The sequence below is a fragment of the Camelus dromedarius genome, chromosome 26 (assembly GCF_036321535.1).
Source record: "Camelus dromedarius isolate mCamDro1 chromosome 26, mCamDro1.pat, whole genome shotgun sequence".
Taxonomy (NCBI): domain Eukaryota; kingdom Metazoa; phylum Chordata; class Mammalia; order Artiodactyla; family Camelidae; genus Camelus; species Camelus dromedarius.
In genome coordinates this window covers 7,959,684-7,986,794 of record NC_087461.1, presented here as the reverse complement: position 1 = coordinate 7,986,794, position 27,111 = coordinate 7,959,684, and the positions used below count along the sequence as shown (strand labels likewise).

At 41.5% G+C, this 27,111-nt stretch overlaps 2 protein-coding genes across 10 annotated transcripts in view; one reads left to right on the top strand and one right to left on the bottom strand.

Annotated features, from left to right (window-relative positions):
* Positions 1 to 1,314: 1,314 nt before the first annotated feature.
* On the top strand, positions 1,315 to 22,320 carry SEC61A2 (SEC61 translocon subunit alpha 2). 3 transcript variants are annotated; one of them, XM_031444837.2, is made up of 12 exons: positions 1,332 to 1,468; positions 3,509 to 3,576; positions 4,642 to 4,707; positions 7,009 to 7,087; positions 10,710 to 10,841; positions 10,962 to 11,071; positions 15,208 to 15,361; positions 16,338 to 16,498; positions 16,810 to 17,007; positions 18,241 to 18,432; positions 18,890 to 18,966; positions 21,505 to 22,320. In XM_031444837.2, the coding sequence occupies exons 1-12, from the start codon at positions 1,462 to 1,464 to the stop codon at positions 21,800 to 21,802; spliced, it is 1,542 nt and encodes a 513-aa protein (XP_031300697.1). In that variant the 5' UTR covers positions 1,332 to 1,461; the 3' UTR covers positions 21,803 to 22,320. The 3 variants fall into 3 exon arrangements, with proteins under 3 accessions (XP_031300699.1, XP_031300697.1, XP_031300698.1); XM_031444838.2 differs by having other exon boundaries at positions 21,222 to 21,775; XM_031444839.2 differs by lacking the exons at positions 15,208 to 15,361; positions 16,338 to 16,498 and having other exon boundaries at positions 1,315 to 1,468.
* NUDT5 (nudix hydrolase 5) overlaps positions 22,249 to 27,111 on the bottom strand; it is a 22,165-nt gene continuing 17,302 nt past the window's right edge. For 6 of the 7 annotated variants that reach the window (XM_064479357.1, XM_064479356.1, XM_064479355.1 and 3 more), the window contains 2 exons: positions 26,958 to 27,011; positions 23,398 to 24,865 (listed from right to left, as the gene is read on the bottom strand). In XM_064479357.1, coding sequence (XP_064335427.1) covers positions 24,756 to 24,865; positions 26,958 to 27,011 — 164 coding nt within the window. In that variant the 3' untranslated portion in view covers positions 23,398 to 24,755. Of the gene's footprint in view, positions 22,803 to 23,397; positions 24,866 to 26,957; positions 27,012 to 27,111 lie in introns of those variants that run through there. The other variant, XM_064479358.1, reaches the window with a different exon arrangement.

The following is a 27,111-nucleotide window of genomic DNA, read 5'->3' as shown; positions in this document are numbered from 1 at the left end:
AACTTTGACTTGTACAGAGGTGACTGGCGTTTTACCAGGAGAGTGAGAGAATGGGAAGAGAGTGGTGAGTGGGCTCAGTGGAGTCAGTGAAGTGAAAAATTACAAAAAGCAGGAGAGTTTGGTCCATGTGAACAAATTCAGGTGTGTTAAATGATGCCAGCGGAAGTTAGGCTCCTATCCCTCCACAGAGCCTGGGAGCCGGAGAGCGTTATCTTCAAGTATTGACTGGAACAAACAGTAAATTCTTTAGGCAACCTTGAGCTTTCCCAGGCAGGTGCCTGAATGGGGCTAGAGTCACCCTAGGGGTGGGCCTGTTGGGAACTATTTAGTGTTTATTCAGCTCTTTATGGGCCAAGGTTAAAACCTAGTGGAGAAAAGGCTCAGAGGAGCCTGGCTAGAGTGTGACTAGGAGAGACTGTGTGTGTGTGTGCACACCCAAGTATTTTGCTTCCTTCTTGGACACAGATCTAAGCCTTAGAACAGATCATTGGATTTGGTGACTATAAGTCATTAAGTGACCTTTGAAATAGCTTGTTTCAGCAGATGTTAGAGCAGAAGTTCGATTGCAGACTTAGAATTTGAGTAAGGAAAATAAATTTGAAGGCCTTCTATGTGCCAATAGTTTGTTCATTTAGTTTTCACACCTGTGGGAGGTGGCTATTATTATCCTTAATTTACTGATGCAGCTCCTAAAGATTAATTGCCCAAAGCCATTAAGTAGTAGGAGGGATTAAAATGTAGGGCCAGCAGATTCCTAGGACCATACACTTTCCCTTATACTACGCTGTCCAAGAGGGGGCAAAAGAGACTAGCTCAGAGGGACAAAATCCTGATCTCTGTATTTCAGAGAAGCTAAAGAAGGCATGTAGGAAGTTGACAGAGAAAAGTTCGTAAGCTATTAACTATAAACCAGCGTCACAACTTTTTGAAAATTTTCAAGTGGTTCCAGTAAGATCGAAGCAAAATAAATAGGCTGTTTGGGTCACGCCGGCTCTGGGGGCGTCTCAGCCCCAGTCCTGGGGACCGAACACCCCGCCACAGACTTGGGGTGGCCGCTTTGGCCAGGTCTTGACCGGTCCTGCGGGGCGCCCGGCGGCCCTGGGCGGACATAGCGGTCGAGGAGAAGGCCTTTGCTGGTCACTGAGCTCGGAGACGTGCTCACAGGGGGAGGGCACCAGCCGCCTGGCCTCAAAGGCTCCCAGCCCCGGGGACGCACAGGAGCACGCCCACCTGAGCACCGACGGTGGCCATGGCAACGCAGCGGACGTCAGCTGCGCCGGCGGCCAACAGCCGGGGCCTCGTCAAGGGGCGGGGCCGAGCGTGTGTCACGTGGTCCTGGGCGGAGCCTGCGTCGGGCTGGCCGGAGCGCGTCGCGAGCGGGTGCTGAGGCCCGAGCCGCGGGACCCGAGCGAAGGCCGTGCCGAGTCCGCTGGGCCCCGCCGGGCCGCCCCAGCCGCCGCCATGGGCAGTGAGTAGCGGCGGCGCGGACGCCGACGGGCCGCGAACGGTGGGGCAGGCGCCCGCTCGGGGTTGCCCCCCGCCCTCGCCGGGTCGGGGAGGTGCGGGCCGCACGGGGCCGCTGCGGAGGGCGCGGGCCGGGGGCCTCTGCCGAGGGCCTCCGCCAAGGCTCCTCCAGCCACGCGAAGGCCTCGCCCGGGCCGGCTGCGGGGCTGGGACCCGGAGGCTCGGGGTCTGCGCTCGAGGGGTGACTGGGAGCGGAGGACACTGCAGGAGGCCACAGGCTTTGGGGGCGGGGAGTCAGGGAACCGGGCGAAACCTGGACCACTTTTAATTTTTCAGGAGCTTAGGAAACTCATATTTTTATTCCCAACTCAGCCTTCCTTGGCATGTTAGTTGTGATGAATGAAGCTCCTTGACTTGTTTCGTTTTTCAAAAAGTGATGCATGGCGTGTATTTTAGGGGAGGAAAGGAGGCAATCGGTGGCATAGCGTTTTCCTTAGAATTTTCATTTCAGCCATTCTGTCGTGTTTACTGAAAACTCAACGTGTGTCACGTTGTATAAGCCTTAGGGACCAGGCCTTGTATAATGGGGATCTTTGGAGGGCCCCCTCCCAAATCCTCAGCACCGCATCTCTTCACAGATACACTTACAGAGCTGTTCAGGTGATTGCTGGGCGAATGGTTTACCGCAAACCCAAACTGCACCCATTGGCCAATTAACAGAAAGGAAGCAGAAGAGACCCTTGGCCTTGAATTTGCAGTATAAAGAGTTAAATTCTGCAACAGAATGGACAAGTGGCAGACTGGAGCATTGCTTGAACACGAGTACTCCAACACATGATCACAAGCCAAGAAATCTGGGAGGGTGGCTTGAGGTGGGAAGGAAAAGAAGTGAAGGATTCTAGGAAGTTTCCTGATGTGATTGACATTTGTTTTGCATTAGAGATGAACACTTATAATTCAGATCTGCTTTCCAAATAGTCTGAAATGATGCTAGGGTAACAGACAACTGCCCCTGAGATTTCCCGAATTCTCCTGTCACACATCAGTGGCTGCCTTCACTTTGAGAGGTTTCATAAAAAGAGAGCATAGTCGGCTTTTGGCTAACTGCCTCCGTGTAATTACCCAAGTTTGTTTTAAAACAATTTCATGATGTTAGTATACAGAATCCAATGTTGGTAAGGGAAGACGATCATAACTAATAGCTAGCTGTGTCTTCTTGTTTTTCTGCACATTACAAACGCTGGCAAAGGCTGAGAGATTATCATCTTCATCCTCCAGTTCTTTGGCAGGACTGGACTTAAGCCATGCCATACAAGAGTGTCTATCCTTAAAGAACCTTGGTTTATCTTACTTTGAGATATTATGAGTTGTCTGGGAAAACAGTTCTTTTCTCATGAAATGTAATGGTCATTCTTTGGACTGATTATTGTAAATAACACAAGTACTTTGAAGATCCTTATGTGGAAGAGCGACGAAGCAGTGAATTCGGTGACTTAATGAAATGAAGTAGGGATTGTATACAGTACTTTAAAAACCTATTTATAGAAGGCTTCGTGCTCTTTCTCACTGACGCATGTCAGTATCTTTCAGTCCCAAATGGTCAGTTCTGCAGTTTCTGCCCCTTCCTGTTGTGCTTTCCTCTTTCCTCCTCTGATGTGTTCTGTGTTCTTGCATTGTCTTTGGGTAACGTAGTAGCTTGTGTTTGCTCTTTCTGCTGTCATGGTGCTCACTAAAGGATCACTCTTCTGTGTGTACAAGGGGGCTGGGATTCAGGCGTGAAGACGCAAAGTCGTGGTTAAAGGCGTGCTTACTTGTTACTCGCTTCTACTGACCAGCCCTTGAACCTTTGGATTCATTTGTCGCTTGAATTATTTCTCTTCCCTTCTATATTTGGAATGGAGAGCATCATGATTAATTCATTTTGTGGGTGGGGATGGGATGGATTGCCATTAAAAGAGAACATTTATATTTGATTCTGTAAAGGGATACAGAAAACTTTAAAAACTTTGTAATAGGGGCATTTATTCTTTTTTCTTTTTAACAGTCAAATTTCTAGAAGTTATCAAACCTTTCTGTGCTGTTCTACCAGAAATTCAGAAACCCGAAAGGAAAGTAAGTAGACTGTTTTGGTAATCTAGAGGGTAGCTAAATGACTAACTCTGTGAAACTAGCTACAATAATTTATTTTCCTCAACCTTTTTCTGGTTGTGTTTGGAGAAACACTACCTGTTCCTCCTCCTTTCAAGAGGAACAACGTGAATGAAACTAGTATAGACCTTTTAAATCTAGATGGACTGTCTCCTGGTTTCAAAAATGACTGTTCTGTAAGTTGTAACATTTCCAAACCAAGGGTTTCTTTGGCCTGTGTGTTGGGTAAAATACAGAATTCTCCTCTTGTGATCCACCGCGCTCGGAATGACCCGGTCTGCTGGGTTGTTTTACATAAATGGATTGCGGCTGTGCAAGTATGTATCTCCCATGTCTTGATTCATTCAGTGCAAAGAAAAATCACAGCAGTGCATTCAGAATATATTGTGACCACATCAGATTGTCTCTCCATCATTGTAAACTTTTGGAGCTGAGGCATTTAAGTTCCAGAAATATTGTTAATCCCAAACTGGCCAGTTCCCAGACATTCCTCTTCTACTCTACTTGCAATTTCTCACAAAACTAACCAGAATAGGGACATAGAGAGAAGCAAAACTTTTGTTAAAATTACTGTTTCCTTTAGAACTATATTTCTTTTTTTTTTATTGCTTTGAGGTTATAAAAATACTTGTTCCAATTACATGTAAGGCATCCCAAGAAACTCTTGCTTTTCATATTCTGTGAAATACCTGTATTACAGGCAGGCCTAGCTTTGTACGATACGGTGTTAACTGAAATGTGTGCATTTTGGATCTGTCTTTTCATCCTTTTCAGTTTCAGTTAAATGGTAAAATGCATTGAGGCCTGCCTGTATTTACATTACCTAATTCTTGGAAAAGTAAAGAAAGTTATGTTTGAGAAGTTCAGCTGTTTGCTTTAGCTGCTACTAACTAGGTTGAGAGTATTTTAAGAGTAAGTAATAGGAGCATGTCATGATGTGGAATGTTGGTTAAGCTTTAATACGGATTTTTGCTTTGTATTTGCTATTTCTTGGTTTTGAGTGATCATTCTTTGTGTTTTGTTGCACAGATCCAGTTTAGAGAGAAGGTACTGTGGACTGCTATAACTCTCTTCATTTTCCTAGTATGTTGTCAGGTACGTAACCATAATATTATATAAATGTCTATACTGTTGTTCTAAGTTCTTGGTTGGTTATAATTCAAGAAACTTATTTTAGTTAAAATAATAAGTATACTGGGGGGGTGGGAGGGGATAGACTGGGATTTCAAAATGTAGAATAGATAAACAAGATTATACTGTATAGCACAGGGAAATATATACAAGATCTTATGGTGGCTCACAGAGAGAAGTGTGACAATGAATGTATATATGTTCATGTGTAACTGAAAAATTGTGCTCTACACTGGAATTTGACACAACATTGTAAAATGATTATAAATCAATAAAAAATGTTAAAAAATATACCGAATTATTTTAAGCATCATTCTTCTTGATCTGAGTTGATAGTGAAAATGGTTATCTTTTTCTGCTGTATATTTCTTTCGGTTTACTGGTGGGTTTGAATGTTATTTCCTTTTTTTCCTTAGTTTTCTGTTAATGATCCTTACCCATTTTCTTCTTGAGCTTTTTAAAAATTGATTTATGACAGGTTTTTATATATAAAAGTGTTAAACCTTTGACACGTATAGTACAAATATTTTTTCATTTTGTTTGCTTTTAATCATGTTGTAAATAACAAGTATTATTTAGAAATTCCCCAAAATCAAATTCTAGAACCCCAGGGATATACTGTGTTTATACATTAATAAAGTTCAATGATTTTTTAAAATAAAATTTTGCAGAGATTAAATTCATAAAATGAGGATAAAACGTGACTTTGCCCATCTCACAGGGTTGTTGGGAGGAATCAGATAATTTAGGTAAAGTTTTAGCGGATTTTGAAAAGTACCAATATACATGTAAGAAAGTTTTAAAAAATTATATTAGGAAGCAATAGAACAAATAAAGTCTATGAGCTGAGGAAAAGCCAAATGTATTTTTTTGAAAAGTGAAATGATTTGATCATTAAAATATTTTAGTATTCTACTTAGGTGAAAATTCTTCTGGGTGGTCAGGGAGAATGAACTTTTAAAGAAGTAGGAAAGTAGAAAAAAGAATCATCCACATTCCTACCATCTTCTTTTGGCATTTTGGACATTCCCCCCTTTATTAAAAAAAAATTCAACCTTTTCAAGGTGTAATTTTTGTACAGCAAAATGCACTCATTCATTGCTTTTTTTCTTTTTTATGTGTTTTTTCTTCCTTTTTTTCACTTTTTTAAGTGCACACCTTGAAGAATTTTGACAAATGTCCAGACACCTATGTACCTACTACCTCAGTAGATATAGAGCATTTCTGTCACTCCAGAATGTTTCTTTTCATCTTTCTTAGTCCGCACCTCAGTCCCAGGCAGCCACTGACACGCTTTCTGTTTCTGTGATTTGATGTGTCTTTTCTAGACTGTCACGTAAATGCAGACTTACAGCATGACTCCTTAGTGTCTGACTTCTGCATCAGCTTTCTGAGACTCATCCATGTTGTCCCTGTGGCAGGAATTCATTTCCTTCTCATTCTCAGGAGTATCCTGTGTGATCGTATCACAGTTTGTTCATCTTGTCACTTGGTGGACGTATGGGTTGTTTCCAGATTTTGGCTATAACAAAATAAGTTGCTGTGAACATTCTTGTACAAGACTTTCTGTGGATATTTGTTTTCGTTTCTGTTAAGTGAATGCCTAGGAGAATTGCTGGGGTTTATGGTAAATATATGTTCAACTTTGTGAGAAATGAACTCTGTCCCAAGTGGTCGTGTCAGCAGGTATAGGAGTTCCAGTTGCTCTGCATCCTTGCTTACTCTTGGCATTCCTGAGCGTTTTAATACTAGCCATTCTAATGGGTGAGGTGTTTTTGTTTTTTTTAATTGAAATATAGTTCATTTATAATACTATGTTGGTTTTAGGTGTACAGCAAAGTGATTCAGTTATATATATATATTTTTCAAATTATTTTCCATTATAGGTTATTACAAGATATTGAATATAGTTTCCTGTGCTATACAGTAAATTCTTGTTGCTTATCTATTATATGTATAGTGGTTTGTATCTGTTAATCCCATTCTCTTAATTTATCGCCCTCTTCCTTTCACCTTTGATAACCATAAGTTTGTTATCTGTGTCTGTTAGTCTGTTTCTGTTTTGTATGTAGATTCATTATAAATCAGTTTCAAACTTAATTTTGGGGGGTGGATTAGGTAGGTTAGTTGGTTTGTTTGTTTATTTTAATGGAACCCAGAACCTTGTGCATGCTAAGAATGCACTCTACCACTGAACTATACCCTCCCCCAACAAACTTCATGTATATAACACAGTTTTATAAAATACTTTATGTAATCTTACAGATACCACTATTTGGAATCATGTCATCAGATTCTGCAGATCCTTTCTACTGGATGAGAGTCATCCTTGCATCCAACAGAGGTCTGTGCTGCTATTCTTTTTCCCCCGTGCTAGTACTGACGTCAAATAGATGTGGAAATGTGGAAACAACTGTTTTTTGATGTCTATGGGGGGGATATGGTAAAAGAAACTCATTGCCTCAGAGACGAGACCAACATGGAAGTAATTACAAAACTGTGTATTTACTGTAATAATAGAAATACGCACAGAGTGTAAAGGCACAACAGAATGGAGTGAAGAGTACTGTCTAGAGCTTTGTGATGCGTTCTCTCCCTAGAAGAATGCAGGTAGTACACACTCCTACGTGTGGGTTTTTCATAAAATCTCAGGAGATCTCGTGGACCCTCTGACACGTAATCTTGGGTTTGTCATGGGACTGAAAGACCCTGATGTGCAGTGTCAGGGAGGAGGTGATGCTGGGAGAGCATTTGAGGTGGAGTTCAGCCTGTGGACCGATGGGAGAGAGACAGACACCCAAGTGAAAGCGTGAGGCCGCAGGACACAGGCTGGGTGTTTGGGCAGGGGATGCTGCCCTGTGAGGCTAAGAGACAGGAAGGGGCTGGATCAGGAGGGGCTTTTTGAGTGATTTTTTTTTTTAGATTGAGAAAGTAATATTTGTTCGTTATGAAAAAAATACAGTGACATTTCAGATTGATACAAAGCTGAAAATGAAAGTCTCACTTCTCAGGGGTAACTCCAGGGAAAATGACAGGTAAATATCCATCCAGACCTTTTCTCTCGTGTGTATTCACATCTATGAGTTTATATACTTTTTTTAAACTAAAAAATAAGATCTACTATAACTATTTTGCTACTTGCTTTATTATTTAATATCTTTGATGAGATATTTCATTGATGGCCATATACATACCCATTATATGGATATGCCATGATTTATTTAATCATTCCTTCAGCAGGTATTTGTTGAGTTCTTACTATGAGCTCAGCTTTGTCTCAGTACTGAGATTAGCAGTCGTCAAGACAATGTCCTTGTTGTCATGAGGTTATCATTATTCTACCTGAGTCTACATGAAGTGTGTCTTGAGAGAGGTAAGGGGCACTTGAGCAGAGACCTGCAGGACAGAGAGAGAAGGCCATGTGAAGATCTGGGGAACATTCTAGGGATAGCAAGTGCAAAGGCCCTGAGGTGTGAGTTTGCTTAATGTGTTCCAAGAACAAGGGAGAAGACAGTGTGGCTGGAAGAAAATGAGGGAAGGGGGAAATGTGGTAGGATGTGATGCTGCAGGTGAGTCCAAGAGCCAGATCATGAGGGCTCGCGGACAAAGTAAGGAGTGCAGTCTAACTATGACTCCAGGCCTTCATGGTCTTCTTCTGTCATACATTGCATTTTTCTCCCCCAATTTTATATCATAACCAATGCTATCATGAACGCTATCACACTTCTGTACATTTTTACATAAGTTTAACTGTTGACAAGGAATGTACACTTAAATTTTTGATAGATAATGCTTAATTATCTCCCAGAAGCCTTGTATTATCTTACACACTCTGCTCTGGTGTGTGAGAATGACCGTTTCTCTTCCACCAGCGGATGACATTTGTCCTTGAGTCTTTGTGTCAGTCAGACAGACACACATTGGCGTCTGCTGTCTTATGTGCTGTGAGCTTGAACGTCCTCTTATGTTTTGGCTAAAGTTTCAGAGTCACATAGTACAGATTTGGGGGCTGGGGTCCTCTCCTGTATCTTCAGTATTTTCCTGAGAAAGAGCATTATTGGGAGTGACCACATCATTTATCTCTTTTTAAATTTTTCTATATTTCTGTGTGTTTTTTTCCCCTCTGTTTTCCGTGTTGTACCATCCATCCTTGAGCCTGTCTTGGACCCAGTAGTTTGTACCTCCCACACCCCCATCTCTGTATCGCCCCTCTCCCCGCTCCCTACTGGTAACCTCTGTTGTTCTATACATCTGTAAGTCTGCTTCTTTCTTGTTATATTCACTAGTGTGTTGTATTTTTAGGTTCCACATATAAGTTATATCATACAGGATTTGTGTTTCTCTGACTTATTTCACCTTTGTTGTTTGTTCATTTTAAAATTCATTTGTAGGAATTCTTTGCCTGTTAGAGATCTGAGCTCTTTGTCGCTTGTGTTTGAATATTTTTCTTTTACCTGTCCTTTGCCACGCAGAGGGTTCGTAGTTGTATCTAGTCAGATCGTCCATCTTTTTCCTTGTGGCTTTTAGATATCTTGTCATGTTTAGAAAGGCTTTATCTTTTTCAAGATTAGAACCATACTCACGTCTAGTACTTCTAGTACCTTTGTTTTTTGTCTTTTATGGTTAAATGTTTTTAAATATCCGGCCTTTATTTTGGTGTAAGTCATGGGGTAAGGAATCTAGGCTTAATCTTCTATAAATGGCCAGTCATTTGTCAAGGCCCATTTATCCTTCTTTTCCCTACTGAGTTGAAGTGCCATGTTTCCTAAGTGAAATGTTTATTAAAGCTTAATTGGATTAATTTTTAGACTAGATCCATTTGATAGTTACAAATTTTGGTGATTTGATGTAAAAAGAAATCTACCTACCTGCCCACTAGCTTTAAGAATAGAACATGTTTTTATCTTTTACCACTGAGGAAGTATCTAAGAAGACATGAAGAATCCTTTTAAGATAGAATCTTTTCTCACATTAAGGGCACCTTTTCAGCATTTATAAAAGCCAGGATTCAAGGTTGTAATCTGAGTGGGGAGGGTATAGCTCAAGTGGTAGAGCGCATGCTTAGCATGCAGGAGGTCCTGGGTTCAATCCCCAGTACCTCCTCTAAAAATAAACAAACATAATTACCACCCTCTCCCTACCTCTCCCCTCTCCCAAAAAAAGGTTGTGCTCTGACAGAATGACCACATGGTCTTGGCTGTGTGGAATTACTTCATTCTGCATAGTGTCTTACACACTTGGTGTATTTGGTTTTCTTATTTTTTTAATTAAAAGCATAGTGCATGTTTTTTGTAAAGAAAAACTTAGAAAATAGAAAGGCAAAAAAAAGTTTTTTGTCCATAATCTCACTGGGTAAAAATAACAATAAAAACATCTTGATAACCAGACTAAAATAACAGGAAATGATTTTCCACTTAAATATTAAATGAAATCAAACTGTACATTACTGTTTTTGAATGTTTTTTCCTATTTACAGTGTCATTAACATTTTTCACACCTCTAAATATTCTACAATATTGATTTTGATGACTTTATAAGTTTAGATTTTATATTAGGGGAATGACAAATATTCTTAAATAGAATTTTTTATTTATTTAATTTTTGGGCTTATATGTAATTTTAAAATTTTGCGTTAAAATATTTAGTATAAATTTCAAAAATACAGTGATATGGATGGAAATCTTGGACGATTTCTTTCAAAGGATTTTTTTAACAGTTTAAGTTTAGATTTTACAGGAATTTAAGTTTTTATAGTTTTTATAGTAATTTTGATTTGTTGCTTTATTGTGAGGTTGTGTTAACAAATAAGAGGGTTTTTTTTAGCAATTAATATTCAACAGATGAAAATTTGCTTGTTAACATTTAAGCATGTATTTCAGTAGACATGATTAAGGGCTGGGACACTTTTAAATTAATCTGCATTGGGTATAGTAAAGATTGTTTACTTCTTTCCCCTTCCTTTCCAGGAACCTTAATGGAATTGGGGATCTCCCCAATTGTAACATCTGGTTTGATTATGCAGTTGTTAGCCGGAGCCAAAATCATTGAAGTTGGAGATACACCCAAAGACAGAGCCCTATTCAATGGAGCCCAGAAACGTGAGCATTAACACAATTAAATAGCCTTTTCCAAATTTGAGAATTTCGTGGTTAAGATTCTTCTAGTCCCTTTTGTCTTTGATTGTAAGCGTGTACTCCTTCCTCCCCCATTTTTGTCAGTGTTTGGTATGATCATTACCATTGGGCAAGCCATTGTGTACGTCATGACGGGCATGTACGGGGACCCTGCTGAAATGGGCGCCGGGATCTGTCTGCTCATCATCATTCAGGTGAGGAAGCCTGCATTTTACATGCACGGGCCGGAGACAGTGTGATCCTCTTTTCTTTTGTAACAATTCTTTAGGCAATTGATATGTTCCTTTTCTTACTTCTGAATTATTTTACTCATAGTGTTTTGACTGTTGTAAAAAATTTAAATTTATTGTAATAGCCTTGTAGATATGTAAATAAAAGGATTACAGATCAGCTGTATTCCACTGATTCTAAGATGCACGTTCCTCACATTTTGATGTCTCTCTGAAATCAGGATGTTTTGTTAGAGCTGCTAGTGTCCTACAGTTGGGGTCAGGTGGCAGTTGTGACAGTCACGATTGCGGTGTGTGTCAGCAGGGTCACAGCTGTTACATTGTCGGTATATGACACACACATACATATACTTGAGATAATGTGTCGGTGAGTTTAATTGCTGTTTAAAATGTCTTCCAACAATCTGCTGTAATTTGCTATTGAAATGAAAAGTTATTGTGTATAAAGGCACAGAAAGAGCAAGCTAGATGGTAGACATCTATGTCTAACTCTAAGCTTTTTTCATAAGTAGAAAATAAAAGTTCTTTGTAATAAGTTACTGTGTCATAGTTAATTGGCAGTATTTTTTTCTTTCTTAGTGCTACACAAAATAATGGCATTACAAATACTACTACTTTATAGTCAGTGAAATACCACATAAACATACCTACATCGAGTCTATGGAGTTTTAAATGGGTACTTTGGAATGGAATTTTTAAAGGCCAACATAATTTTCCCTCTACTAAGTATCTTAAAATATGTAAAATTTGGAAGGTATTTCTCTAAGGTATAATCCTTTAAAAATCACTTAGAGAATTTACCCAAGAACGGGTTGTACTTGAGTTATATAACAGTTATTTATTGGATTTTGAAAAGAAGTTTGCTTACGTTAAACACAACATCTAGAGTCCTGGTTATCTTGGAAATGCCTCTTGTTCACGATACGAAATTAAGATTAATTTAGGAAATTTTTTTTTAATGATCAAAAGGATCAAGGTCAGAAAATAGTTCAAAATAAAACTAAAATACCAGTTTTTTAGTATATATATATATATAGAAAGAGAAGTAACAACCATTTCAGACTGGCATGGTTGACTGTCTTTTTTTCATAGGAAGCAAATCATAGTAAGAAGATCATTGAGTGAGTGTGACTGAGAGCCAGGAGAATGGGATTGTTGAAGTATTTATTGGACATCATATCAGTACAGAGGGCTTTTCTAATGAAATGGAAATATTTTTGTCTTTTGACTAGGGGGGGATTTTTGAGGGACTATTTTATTAGGTAGTTTTCTGAGTCCCAATGGGTTCCCATTTGGTATACATTACATTTCTTTAAGGAATGACATTATCTTACTTCTCCATTTACAAAATACTTGACTGGCAAATTTATAACCCTTCTAACAGGAAGCAGAGTTGCAGTGGATGGGGAGAGCAGACCCTCTGAAAGCTGGCTGTGGTGTCTTTCAGTGCTCTGGCTCTTTTCACATGCTTGTGGGCGTGTGAGGAAATTGATATACCCGTTGTTGGCTTATTTTGTTTCTTTCTAGCATTTGCTTTATGACTCTTGGTTAGAATAACCCAGATTTTTAAAAGACATTCAGAATTGGCATCTAGCTCTTAGAATGTTACGCATCAGTAAAATTTCTGTAGAATTTTAGTAAGGTATGTCTGTAGTCTTAAGGAACCTCAGCTGATTGATTTCTGGGTTGGTTAGTTCAAGTCAAGTTGGTTGACTTCTTGTGAAGTCAGTTACGCATTTGAATTGCTATAAAATGGAGTTAAGCTGTATTTTTTTGCAGTACTGGAAATGAAGGAATAGTTAAGTACCAGGAACGTAACAAGTCGGGTGGATATGTGCTAGGCTGCGTAAGTTCCGGTGCACAGATACTTGTCTTGTGCTTGCTTCTTTGTTAACTACAGAGAGATCTTTCACGTTTGATCACCGGTGGGTAGTGACCTGCTGCGCCTCTTTAAGGCCTTGCTAACCTCGACAGTGTGTGGATACACAGCAGACATATGATTGGATCAGTATGTTTTCACCTAGAAATTTTGAAAACTATTTGCATGCTGTTATGTAAGGGACTTTTCACCTTAATTATTCTTGTTGCATGCACATGGTCAGTGTCTTCCCACTAGTGAGTTTTGAAATCAGAATAGTGGGTCTTGATTAAAATTTTTAAAACAAATAGAAAGTGCCAGTGTGCACGGCACATAGTAGAGGTGAGTATTGTTTTGTCAGACTGGGTCATGTGTGTGCTGTGTGTGTGCTCGCACGCATGTGCAGGGTTGAAATGTAGTATTATTTTTTATACCTTTAGAGATGTGTATGTATTGAACATTCTAGAAAAGCAGAGTTAGTATTCAGTTTTTTTTTTTTTAATCACTGGGTTCTAGTCAAAGAGATGCTGTCAGTTCCTGATTTCTCATTCCTCTATAGACATGCATGCTTTTTTACGGTCCTTTATCTTATTTATTTAATTATAAAAACCATTTCTCATTTAGGTTTCTCTATAATTCCTTTGTCCAATTAGAAAAGCATGAGTTTGATTTTCACTGGATATACACGAATCACTCTATAGTCAGATGGACATTGATGTGAACAGGGGTTTGGAGAATTACCATTGTTTCACAGTTACCTGTGTGACCTTGGACAGGTCATTTAATCAGAAGCCCATGGTCACACTTTTTGCGTGGCCGGTAGTTTGTGGATAGCTGTCAACGCACCATACAGGGCTGGATGTCCATATTTATGACTGGGAGTGTGTACTTGTTACATAATTGTCAAAATAAAATCTCAGTAGTCAAGTCCTACCTTGTCTTTTATCCTGTCAAAGTGGTAAACTTGGTTTTCAAACAGTAAAGGGTTCATGAGCTCTCTTAGAAGTTTTGAGAACTTAGAATGAAGGTGACTATATGTCTGTCTATGCATGACTGGGACACTGTGCTGTACCCCAGAAGTTGACACATTGTAACTGACTGTACTTCAATTTAAAAAAAAAAAAAGAAGTTTTGAGAATTTTACCTTTTTTACAGTCCATTGAAAGTCAAACTGAAAGACTGTAAGTAGACAAGCTAGGCTCTGTACAGCCATTGAAATGAATTAAGGGGAAAAAAAAACCAAACCCCTGTAAGGTAAGCAGGTTTCGAATGGTGCGCTGTACTCCTCTCTCCACGCTGGGGTGTCCGGTGAATAGAGTAAGCGATGAGGGTGGGCAGCTTTGGAGCTGGGAGGGTGGGCGTGGCATCTCCTCGCTCCTGTAGGAGGGTGTCTCCGAGGTGGGACAGTTGAGGCTGGGGGCATAGAAGCACATTTTCTTCCCCTCTTCATTAGGTGACGCAAGTGCAGGGAAGGAGTCACGTGACCGGGGAGGTCCTTGCAAGGCTGTGGATTATGTTTAATTGATGCATGCTCTTAATGAAATGTGTTCTCCACAAGGAAAGTTAAGAATTTTCAATTTCACATAGTTAGTATGCTTTCATTTCTTAAAAAACATTATGAGCTTAACCTGGTAAACCCTTAATTATCTTCAAATTTACATTCAATTTTTGTCACTATATGCGTCGAATGCGTTTTTACATTGTTATAATCTGTGTATTTGTTTGTGCTTTAGTTTTCGCCTTACTCTGTATGTGTTTTATGTTATGTATAACTTAAAAGTATCAGCATAGTTCACATGCTCTTCCTTTAATGGCCTATGAAGTTGAATCTTGTTATTTTATCATAATTCATTTGGCCTTTCACTTACTTGAAGCTACTTGGAATGCTTTCAGTTTCTTGGTGTCATAAATGCTACAACTGAACGTTTTTGTTTTAGTGTGCCTTTCAATAGGCCTTACTTAACCATTGTTAAGAGAAGCTCTTTAGATGGTGTATAAATACACTTTAAAAGTCAAAATGTCTGCTTTATAATGTAACAACATTGCCAGCCCTCTGATTCGCACACTTGGCTTCTGACTAAACAAAAGTCAGGTTAAAAGATGCAGGGAGTCATCATAGTGATGCTGCACAGTGAGGTTTTAATGTGGAAAGTGCCCAAACTTTGAAAACAGCCAGTGGTATTCCCCTCCCCTTTCTTGAGTTTGTTCTTGCTTCCGCTTACTTGCCTTTCTTTCCCCACAGTTGTTTGTTGCTGGTTTGATTGTGCTGCTGTTAGATGAGCTGCTACAGAAGGGTTACGGCTTGGGGTCTGGGATTTCCCTCTTTATTGCCACCAACATCTGTGAAACCATTGTCTGGAAGGCCTTTAGTCCCACTACCATTAACACAGGCAGAGGTACAGTGCACGGTGCACAGTGGCTGCAACTGCTGAGCGCGGCGGGCGGGGTGCTGCGCGATCCGGGGGTGGGGGGAGCAGGGCGCGCCCGGATATGTCCTGGTTTGCTGTCCCAGGCGACAGCGGATGCCAGTCGTCCCAAAGCCAGTAAGCAGAGATTGGTGGAGTATGAAATACTACTTCAGAAAGAGGAATATCTAAATTTTACCCTCTGCTCATTTGAAATGTCAGTGGTTGCAGACATTTAAAAAAATTTATTTGCCTAAGCCATTGCTGTAGAAGTCATTGATTTTGACTGATTTCAGCATTCCTGGGGGGACAGAAAGGTAGTGGATTAAGATTTTTCCGATGAAAACCCTGTTACTGTCCCATCGGGGAGCACTAGTACTTCTGCTGCTGTCCTTGGCTTTGTACTGGCGCCTCAGTTCTGAAATGTTTCCTTGTCTTTCCCTTTATCCATCTCCACTTCTCTCACATGCCATCCAGGATTTGTAATGGTTAAAGCCGAACCTGGTCCCAGAATAGCAGTGATGGTTTATTGATGTACTTGGTAAAATAAACTGAAAGGCAGGCTGGATAGAGTAACGCAGATCTTTTGGTTCTGACATCTTTATTCTCTTTGCTGCTGCCTCTCCCCATCTCCCCCCACTCCACCCCCAATATTCTCTTCCCTTCCCTAAAGTAAAAGCAAGGCAAATCGTTATGAACTAAATATTTGCTTTGGTTTATTATACTTTGTTTTCATCTAGAATAGTCTCTTGAGAAAACTTCAGATTTATACTGAAAAACGATACATTGCCTCAGTGGTCTGAAAAATACCTTTCAGAAGCTCCTCATGTGGCTGTATTGTAAACATTGATGAATTATTTTGACTCATATGTTCTACCTTGTACTGGAGCTTCAAGGTTATTTGTTTTGATCTTTGGAGCAGCTTTGGGTCATGAGGCTAGAGCTGATTGCTGTCTCGCTTTGTCAGGTACCGAGTTTGAGGGGGCAGTCATAGCGCTCTTCCACTTACTGGCCACCAGGACAGACAAAGTTCGGGCTTTAAGGGAGGCTTTCTACCGTCAGAATTTACCCAATCTCATGAACCTCATCGCTACAGTTTTTGTGTTTGCTGTTGTTATATATTTTCAGGTAAGCATACTTTCTTCACTGAAGTGGGGTGTGGTTTTTGCTTGCTCTTAAAGAGGAGAATGCCATTTGAAACGTCAGTAGCTAACGAATCAGCGCTTCAAAATCTAGTTAAGCAAATAATTCCATTGTTTAGACTCTAAGGTGCAAAATCTTTGTGGTTATGAACTAGAAAAGGATTTCTATTTTCGTGTGTCTGCCGAAGGGAGAGTTTGTTAGCGTTGTCTGTGTATGTTCCCTACCGGTAACTGTTTTGCGTCTCACCCGTGTTGATTGTACAGTTCCTCTGACTTCTCTGAACCTCTGTCTGTCAGGGATTCCGTGTCGACTTGCCCATCAAGTCGGCCCGCTACCGAGGGCAGTACAGCAGCTACCCCATCAAGCTCTTCTACACGTCCAACATCCCCATCATCCTGCAGTCCGCCCTGGTGTCCAACCTCTACGTCATCTCCCAGATGCTGTCAGTTCGGTTTAGTGGCAACTTTTTAGTAAATTTACTAGGACAGTGGGCCGTGAGTATTTTGCTATTTATTCTAAGTATTCAAACTGATCGTAATTTGCGTTCCATGCTTCTGTTCTTCACGGGAAGAGATGAGCCGTAATTGAAGCAGCAGCTAGAACATTTTCAGACTCACTCACCTGTAGCAGAGTTCATCGTTTATGTGGAAGGGTTGTAAAACTGCTGTGAGACTAAGATTGGCCAAGTACTGTTCATTATTTTACTGTCTAGGAAGCATGTTCACATCTCACATGAGTGACCATCTAGGTGAAAAACGCAGTTGCTCTTATGAAAGTGATTCCGTTTTGTAATCTTACTCCGCTGCTGTCTAGAATAACATTTTTCTCAAAGAAGCTATTTGCTGATCGTATGGGATACTGAAATCATCCTCTCCTGCCTGCCTCGTGGTTTCCACGGCCCAAATGGCAGTCAGCTATTTGCGTATTACCTGGAGAAAGGCATGTAATTACTAGATTGAAGAGAGAACAGAGTTGTTAGAAGTAGAATCCAGTGCGTCCCGACTTCCTCTTTCACATCCCCTTCATCACGGCCTCCCCTGAAGCGGTCCAGCCACATTGCAACCGAGGTGTGACTTACTGTAGGACTGCATTTTGATTGATTTAAATTTTTTCACCTGAGCAAGGAGCAGTTTCTTTTTCCCCCCTTAAAACTGTAGAATTAAAGAAGACTAAGATCCTTTGCTTTGTAGAATATGTAATTCTAGAATTTGTATTCCAAGGAGTATTCGTTTTTACAGTCATCCCTGAAATACGGTGCTCCTTCCATGCATTTATCTTAATATGCCACCTGTTGTGTTTTAAGTTGCAGCGACATATCTTTCTGCTTTCACTGAAGGCCATTTTTTTTTAATTGAAAGTTTAACAGGATAAGACGGTAACTCTTGAATATGAGTTGAAGGAAATGGGATTCCCTTTATCCACAACACAGCTGACCCTGAACAACATGGGTCTGGGCTGCACAGGTCCATTTAGACACAGATTGTTTTCAGTAGTAAATACTTGAGTACCACACCATCCACGGTGGGTTGAATCCTGCGACGCAGAGCCACGGATACAGAGAACTACGTACAGAGGGACGACTGTAAGGTACCTGTGGATTTTCCACCTCGTGGAGGGTCGGCGCCCCAACCCCCGCGTTCTTCAAGGGTCAGCTGTGCTGCTTTTCCGTTCTCGTAACAGAATTTGATTCCCTGTGACCATTTGCCCTTTTTATTCTTGTTCTGTAGGATGTCAGTGGGGGAGGACCTGCCCGTTCCTACCCAGTGGGGGGCCTTTGTTACTACCTTTCCCCCCCTGAGTCCATGGGCGCCATATTCGAGGACCCCGTCCATGTGGTGGTTTACATCATCTTCATGTTGGGGTCGTGTGCGTTCTTTTCTAAGACGTGGATAGAGGTGTCTGGTTCCTCAGCCAAAGATGTAAGTATTCGTTTTATTTGAAAATGAGAAAAGATTCATAATTTTTGTGTGTCAAATGGTAATTGATACACTCAAGTAATTTAAACTATAATTCATACATTCTTAATGAGGTGATTTCACCCCCAAGGGGTTAAAAACTAGTTCTTGGAAAGTGAAAAATTCTTGGATTTTACAGTGCTTTGTGACCCTCCAAAGCTCAGCCCTACCCAACAGAGTCTTACTCGTTTGTGTTTAATTCCTCTTTGGGGAGGTGACAATTAAAAAAAGCTTGTGAAACCCTGGGTTAAGGTATGGGTGATGTGGTTGTGCCTCAGGGAAGGCAGTTTTATACGACAGGACCTGCTTCAGCATCTTGTGTTTCACTTGTCAGAGTGCAGAAAGCACTTCGCACAGCCTGGTTGATAGTAAACAGCGCAATAGTAGCGTCTGATTTCAAAAATTGTTTTCCTCTTCGCAGGTCGCTAAACAGCTTAAAGAGCAGCAAATGGTAATGAGGGGCCACAGGGACACCTCTATGGTTCATGAGCTTAATAGGTAAGGCCGCCAGACTCTCCTTGATACGAGTGTGTGTGTTACGTACTTGGTTTTTCAACCTATCTTTCATTTACTGTCAAAGTGATAATTTGTTTAAATTCATATTTGAAGCATTTTTTTCTTCTACTTAATACAAAAGAATGAAAATTTAACACAAAACTGAATTGTTCTCCACATCAAAATTAACACATAAATTATTATTTTAATTGAAATTGTGTTCCCTTCGCTGCTCAGGCCAGGGTTAAAATGCTGTAGGTAAGAGGTTCTCATTGCTGGCTGGCTGCACGTAAAATTACCTGGGAGCTTTCAAAAAATACTGATATCCCACCTCTAGGAACTGTGATGTATTGGTCTGGGGTGGGTCCCAGGCGTCGGTTTTTTCATGTAGCTTTATTGAGAGATAATTCACATATCATTTTATTTACTCATTGGAAGTATATGGTTTAATGGCTTTTTGGGGTTTTTAGTATATTCTGAGTATGTAATCATTACAATAATATTTATTTATTTATTTATTTGAATTTATTTATTCATTTGTATTATTGGGGGGGGAGGTAATTAGGTTTATTTTTGTTTGGAAGGAGTACTGGGGATTGAACCCAGGACTTCTACCACTTGAGCTATATACTTCCCCCACTACAATATAATTTAAAAAACATTTCATCACCAGAAAGAAACCTTGTACCCATCAGTTACTCCCCCTTCCTACCCAGCCCTCCTACCTCCCAGCCCCAGGCCTTTTATCGTCTAGATTTGCCTATTCTGGACATTTTATATAAATGGAGTTACACGTGATCTTCTGTGAATATCTTCTTTGACTTAGCATAATGTTTTCAGGGTTCATCCACTATTTGTGATTAGTATTCCACTGTTTGGCTATATCATGTTTTGTTTATTCATCATTTGATTAGAATTTGGTTGTCTCCACTTCTTGGCTGTATGAATGATGCTGTTGTGAAGTACGTGTTCGGGTTTTGTGTGGTCGGATGTAGTTTTCATTTCTCTCGGAGAGGACTTGCTGGGCTGTGTAGTAACTCTGTGTTGGACGTGCTGAGGAGCTGCCAGGCTCTTTCCCAGGGCAGCTGCCCGTTCTCCGTCCACCAGCGGCGTGGGAAGCCGCGGCACGCCCCACCACTGCGCGAGCCCCCTCCTGGGTGTGAACTGGTGTCTCGTTGTGGTTTTGATTTGCTTCTCCCTGATGAGTAATGATGTTGAGCATCTTTTCATGTGTTACCCATTTGAATATGTTCTTTGGGAAAATGTCTCTTCAATTCTTTTGCTCATTTAAAATTTTTAATAGGGCGGTCTCTTTGTTACTGAGTTGTAAAATTAAAAAGATATTTTGGATTCGTCTCTTGTTAGGCACATGATTTGCAAAAAGTGTCCTGTTCTGTGGGTTGTCTTTTCTCTTTCTTGATGATGTCCTTTGATGCACAAGTTTTTAACTTTGATGAAGTTCAAGTTTCCTATTTCTTCTTCTGTTGCTTTGTGCTGCTTTTCATTTTGTATATCTAAGAAACCCAGCTCACAAAGTTTTATCCTCTTCCACTTAGGTCCGTGATCCACTGTAATTTTTGCGTTTGGTGTGAGATGGGGTTCAGATTCCTTCCTTTCCGTGTGGGTATCCAGGTGTTCCAGAACCATTTGTTGAGAAGGCATGGTTGTTTTAAACCTTTTATTTAGAACATAGACTAGATTGCAGGGAGTAGTACAATGAACCTCTGTGGCCAGCTGTGTCTAGCCTTAGCAGTTACCATTCTGCCATTATTGTTGCATCTACCGTCCCCCACCCCTCTTTGTTTTTCCCTCACTCTGGAGTATTTTAAATACAATTCCCTTATTTTTTGACAGCTCTCCAGGTGAGTCTAACATGGGCCAAGGTTGAGTTACTGTTGAGGACGATCATCCAGACCTTGTCACACAAATTTGATACCTAGAAAGCATTTTGAAATTTACTCTCCATCTACAAGAGGGAGCTAAAGGTTACCCACTTACAGACAGTATTAAACATTCCAGCACTTAAATCTCAGTTGAGGAGTCTCCTCTTCTGCCGTGAAAATCACGTATTGCCTTTCTTGGCTGTTAACTGGTTTCTTGCAATCAGGGAGTCAAATCACTCCCTTAATCACCAAGTTTTCACCAACATGTAACTGTATGTGCTCTGTCCAAGCCAGCAGTCCCGCAGACTGTCCCTGCTGGCGGAGTTTAGCTACCCCCCACCTGCCCCTCCTCTGACTCCGGACTCTGTCTTCCAGGTACATCCCCACGGCGGCCGCGTTCGGGGGCTTGTGCATTGGCGCCCTGTCTGTGTTGGCCGACTTCCTCGGGGCCATCGGCTCTGGCACTGGAATTCTGCTTGCAGTCACTATTATTTATCAGTATTTTGAAATATTTGTTAAGGAACAGGCTGAAGTTGGTGGGATGGGTGCTTTGTTTTTCTAAATGTTCCAGTATTTCTTTTTGTGTGTGTGAAAGGGAAAATATTTTGACACGTTGTTTTTGTCAGATAATGCTGGTCCCCTTTCTTTTCTCTCACAGTTTGTTTTCAAGTGTTAACTGTCCCATTTCTGAAATGGGCACGGAGCTAAGCCTGTGTGCAGCGTTAGTACCAGCTGCCTTAAAACCGAAGTTTACATCATTCATTACAAAACGTACATGCAGTGTTGCCTGTGATGCTGGAAACCAGCGTTCCCGCCTCGCCGTGTTCAGCTGTGACGGTGAGATGGTGACGTGGATCAGTTTTGCACACAACATTCAAAACACTCAGTATTCCCCCGACTTGCTTAAAAATAAAGAGTTCAAATTGCCACTTTCCAGTATTTTTGTGCTTATTTAATGAGTTCTGGAACATTTATATCTAATCTGTATTTTAGATATAATTGCTTTTTATACTTTTTTAACGCACAGTGTTCACGTTCCCACCCTCCCTTCCTCCTATTTGTCTTTCCTCAAAGCAGCCGTGTAGCCCACGTGGGCAGAATTGAGCTTTCCGTCACATCTGTCATGAGAGATAACCGCCTCTGATTTCCCGACCTCCAGTCCCCCCTCCTCCCCAGGGACAGCACCGTCCGTGCTGTTTTGCTGTATTGGCTATGCCTTGAATTCCAACACGTCACTTGAGAATACTCTTAAAAGATCCTATGCTCCAGTTTTTTTTTTTTTTAATCCCTAAAGCAAAGATCTAATTCTCAAGCAATGTCTGTAGTTCAATGGGGGTGAACGACGAGTAATTCGTGCTAGAATCTGTGTCTGCTGTCGTACTTGACAGCAGCAACATAAGTGTAAACAATAGACAGTAAAATTTTATTTAATAAAACTTTCGGTTGGAAAAATAAAGTCTGATATTAAATGGTTTCTAAGATGATTTGTCTGAGTTCACTGCATTCACACAAAATTCATCCTGAGATACATACTGCAGATGTATTAGTTTGACCCGAAAAAATACGGAGGGATAGTGACCAACATAAGGGTACTCAGTTTTGTGACTAACATTTGGAAAGAACAGAAGAACAGTGGTCTCAAACATCTTGGCCTCCATTTGAAATAGTACATTTCTTTATAAACAATTCATGTTTTCAAAGTAAGTGCTTTATTGTCCAAAGATAGCAAACTTAATTTTTCAAAGACATCCTTTTCATTTGTGTGGTTTTCTGTCATTGTTTAAGTGCGGGAAGTGTATTTTATTTAGCTTAGGCTCACAAGGCCAGCTAATTTCAGGAGCAAGGCAGAGAAAACAAAGGCAGGCAGGACAGTGGCCATGGTCACTGGAGAGCATCTTCTGAGGTCCTCAGACTGTTGTTACCATGGAAACACGGACCCAGTGTTAGAGGTGTTTCCTAAAAGTAGGTGGAAATATGGCTTTTATTTTGGGGGGGTGGGTGGGGAGTAATTACATTTATTATTTTTTTAGAGGAGGTACTGGGGATTGAACCCAGGACCCTGTGCATGCTAAGCATGTGTTCTACCTCTTGAGCTATATACCCTCCCCCCAAAATATAGTAATAATTTTAATAATTCTTCAACTTTTAAATGCTGATTACACCAACAGCGCCAGCCAACAGACTGCCAGTTCTCAAACTGACTGAATTTCCAAAGCATAGCCTTGAGTGTTTATAGGTAACAAAAACACCTTAGGGGACGTTCTAGGATTTAGCTGTCACTTCTGCATTTCACTCTTAGAAAGAGAAATGGCAGAAAGGACAGGCAGGGGTTACAAATCTCTCCTTGGTCAGCATTTAAGAGGAGATTTCTCAATTACCATGGAGACTGGTTTTGGAAGGGCTGGTCGGTTTGGAGACTAGTCTCTGCTTCAGTCTTATGTATGCCTTGTCTCTGCCTGATTTTGATGGAAAGTTAGTAACAAGGGAAATTACAGGACATGGGCCTTGAGAGCTCAGGGAAAGGGGTGGCAATCTCTGGAGAATCATGATGCCGATGATTTATAACAAGGATTTTTTTTTTTTTTTAAAGAGGCATAGGGGAAGGCTACTGTTAGAGCAAGTTGTTGGGGCTGAGTTTTACATATTTATGAGAAGAGTTGATCTTTGTCCTCTTGTTCCATAATTCTGTACATTCTTGTTTAGGAAGTACAATATAAAGATCTTGTATTTTTGCTCCTAAAAATATATCTAGGGAAGACAGTGACCCTGTAGACAAACAAAATATACTGCAGCCTTTCTGGCATTAGTCCCCCGATTCTCTCTGGCTCTGAGGGGCCTGGCTAACCCCTGGATCCACGGCTGGAAGCATGACAGAGGCATGGCCAATGAGAACCATCTAGAGACTTCTGCTCGGGGCCACACCGAAAAGGCAGTAGTCCTGGAGCTGCTGGAGGCCACAGAAGTCTACACAAGCACCAAGCTCAAGAGGTAAGAAAACAGCCAGTGATGCTGGTGGACCCCTGAGGATGATGGGGTTTTAGGCACAGCATGAGCCAGACACAATCCTTTTTTTTCCTTTAAAAACAATTGTATTGGGTTTCCGATACGTGTTATGTGGCTGTACCATGGCTTAACACCAAGACAATGCCCCACATCACGTAAACCATCATGTAAACCTTATTCCTATGGATTTGGTTTTTAGAAATTTCAAGTACTCTTTGAGGTAAGGACAGGAAATGAGATTCTAAAGTATATACACGTGCTTGGGGATGGGCTTTGTCTTTTCATTAGCCTCTTAACCAACAACCGTTTTTCTAAGAGCTGGTCACCCTCCCGTAATCAGCTGACTGTAAGGACCCTCACTAACTGGAAACACTTGCTTATCGCAAATGTTACTTTCCATTTTATACCCTCACTACATAGATTAACTCCATATAGTGGGTAACTCAATTAGGAGAGGCCAAGAAAGTCCCTGTAGGCCTGTCTTCAAAAAAAACAAACAACTAATGGCAACAGTTCCTTGCACACCTTGCTATTTTTTTTTTTTTTGGAGGAGGGTGGTGGAAAGAGTTAACCTAATTTGCAATTCAGGGCTTTTTTCCTGTAGAAATACTGTATTCTGGACTAGATCACAAAAGTAACAGCTGAGTTTTTTGTGTTGTTTTTTAAAGCTGGATTAAACATACATGCATTTATGTTCTTCTTTAATATTAGCTGTAGCTTAGCATTTAAACGAAGGCTGCAACCTCCCTGTAATTACAATTCCATACTACGACATGCATTCTATGTTGCTTTTATTTTATGAAAAAGCTAATTTCAAATCTACATTAAGACTAAGCTGAATACAAAGTCTTAGTGAAGGAGGCCTGGTGGTTCTGTGTATAAAAACACAGCCACTGTCCTTTGGCCTTAAAACTTCAGGAAGGGCACTTCGAACGGCTTCGTGTTTGCATGTTTCAGCGCCAGGGCGTAGGAATAGACTCTGGCGTCCACTGTCAGCTGTTCTTCAGCCATCAGAGCTGGAGGACGTAAAGGGTTACAAGTCAGGTAACGAAGCTGACACTGGCTAATCATACCCCTTCTCGCTTGCTCAGTGTTTACTGAGCAGCTAATACGCACCAATTCCTGAGCTAACCGCTGGTCATACAGTGATGAACAGGACATTTTCTGCCTTCAAGGATCTTACTTCAGTGGAAGAATAAAGGATCTAAGAGCATGGTTACGTTTGCAGCATGGGACAAGGAGGAAGAGCGCATGTGTAAAGTGATGACTTTATGCCTTAAAACAGCAAGGCCGTAAGTTGATGGATTCAACTGTTACTTCATTTACAGCTCACTCCAGGGCTTGGCTACTCTCCACCCACACAGGGCTGGCGCTTCCCGCATCTTCTCCTCCTCAGGGGACACGCGTTCCACATGCAGGTTAAACTGTGCGCAGGACACACTGGAATCGGCCTTACCATCAAGAATGAGGGCTCAGAAACTGAGCACAGGGGCTCTCATGAGAACGCCTGTTTTCCTCAGGCCATCAGACTGCCACTCGGCCCCCCGTCTTACAGCCACTTGTTCAGGAACAAGCTCAGAGACGTTTTGCTCCTGGAAGGCAGGGTTATGTCCTGCTCCTCCCCGCGCGGCAGGTGCAGGTAAGTGCTGAAAGCTGTTCCTTGCGGCAAACTGAACTCCCAGGCCTTCCTCCTACTTCTCAAATGTTACTCGTCCAGGAATTAAGTAGATTACTCCCTTGTGAGTCTAGTAAAGCTAGGACGACAGCTTCTTCCGCCCTCCCTCCTGATATGTCCGTATCCCCTCCCCCTTCCTCCCTCCCTCCTCGAGGCCCTCTCCTACGGCCAGGAGGGAAGTCAGCTGGAAGAAGGATTTTTGTTTTTCTCAAAAGATACTTTTCTAATATAAAAAACAAAAACACAACAGCATACAACATTAAGGGTCTGGGTGCCAAGGTTATCCCATTTAACTTTACTCCACCTCCTCAGAGGTAGGGGCTCCTAGTTTAGGAGAAGAGCTAAGGAACTCGTTCAGAGTTGTCACTACCACACAGGCGGCTGAGCCTCCAACCCAGTCAGACCTGCCCACTTCGAAGCCGCACTGCCCGCCCCGGTGGGCCCTGCTGTCCCCAAGAAAACGCCCCAGAAGTCACCACGTCTCTTCCTGGCCAGTACTCCCAGCTCCGACCTGAGACCCTGAGGTCTGGTTTCTAGGAGGTAATGCAGGGATGGAGGCTGTCTGGGAACCTGAAACCACAGCAGTTTCTCAAAGATTCCTCTTGACTTTTTGAACACAGACATTGGAAATAAAACTGTGAGCCACTGGTAATCAAGGGAGGAAGGGAGAGCTCTCAAAAGCTTCAGGTCAAACAATGCTCCAAGCTAATTTTTAAAATAAAAACTTATGAACATCCACTTCTTTATGGTGAGTGAGTGGGGACCGACCCAGCTGACAGAAGAGCCCCCCGAAGGCCCTGCCACGCCTTCTGAGTCCCTCCTCATGCAGGGACACCAGAGCACGTCGGTCCACGTAACCTTCCTTGCTCAGATCTACAAAATCCTGAGATGGGCCGACCAGGAGCCGCACGGCGTAACTACGTGGCGAGTAACCTACCCAGGGGCGCACTGCTGGGTGGTCTGCTCCCTGTATCACATTACATCACACGTCACACTTGGTGTGTATCAGTATTTGTAGAATGAACACTGTTAAATTCTCCTTTAACTCACACGCCACACAAAGAGTCACCCAACATACTAGCACATTTGAGGATCAGCTGAGAGATTTACCACACCTCTGGATGGATGGGTCAAAGATTTAAGCTACAGAACAGATCTGGCTAATCAGCAGAAAGGTAATCGTGACTGTTCTGTAGAATAAACAAAGCCCCTAATGAAAGCCTGACAGAGAATGTCTTGCTCCTATTCTCAAACTCTATGCCACTCAGAAAGGAATATTATTATAGGCCAACTGCAGTCTTACAACAGTTCCTAGGTATCTGCCTTTAATGCGGAAGAGCAGAAAGAAGCAATTCTATTCAGTGCCCCGTTCGTTGGGCACGGGGACGGGGAAAACAGAGCAAGGTGGGTAGCTGGTGATCAAGAATGCTTACCATCAAGCCTCTTCAGCAGGTCGTTCTTTGGTAAGGAAATTACCTCCACAAATTCTAGACAAAGTCCAAGAAAAACAAAGCTGAACAATGGGCGAGCCCCCCAGAGCAACTCACAATGCCTGCGGCCACTCCCACTGCACCAGAGGTGGACAAC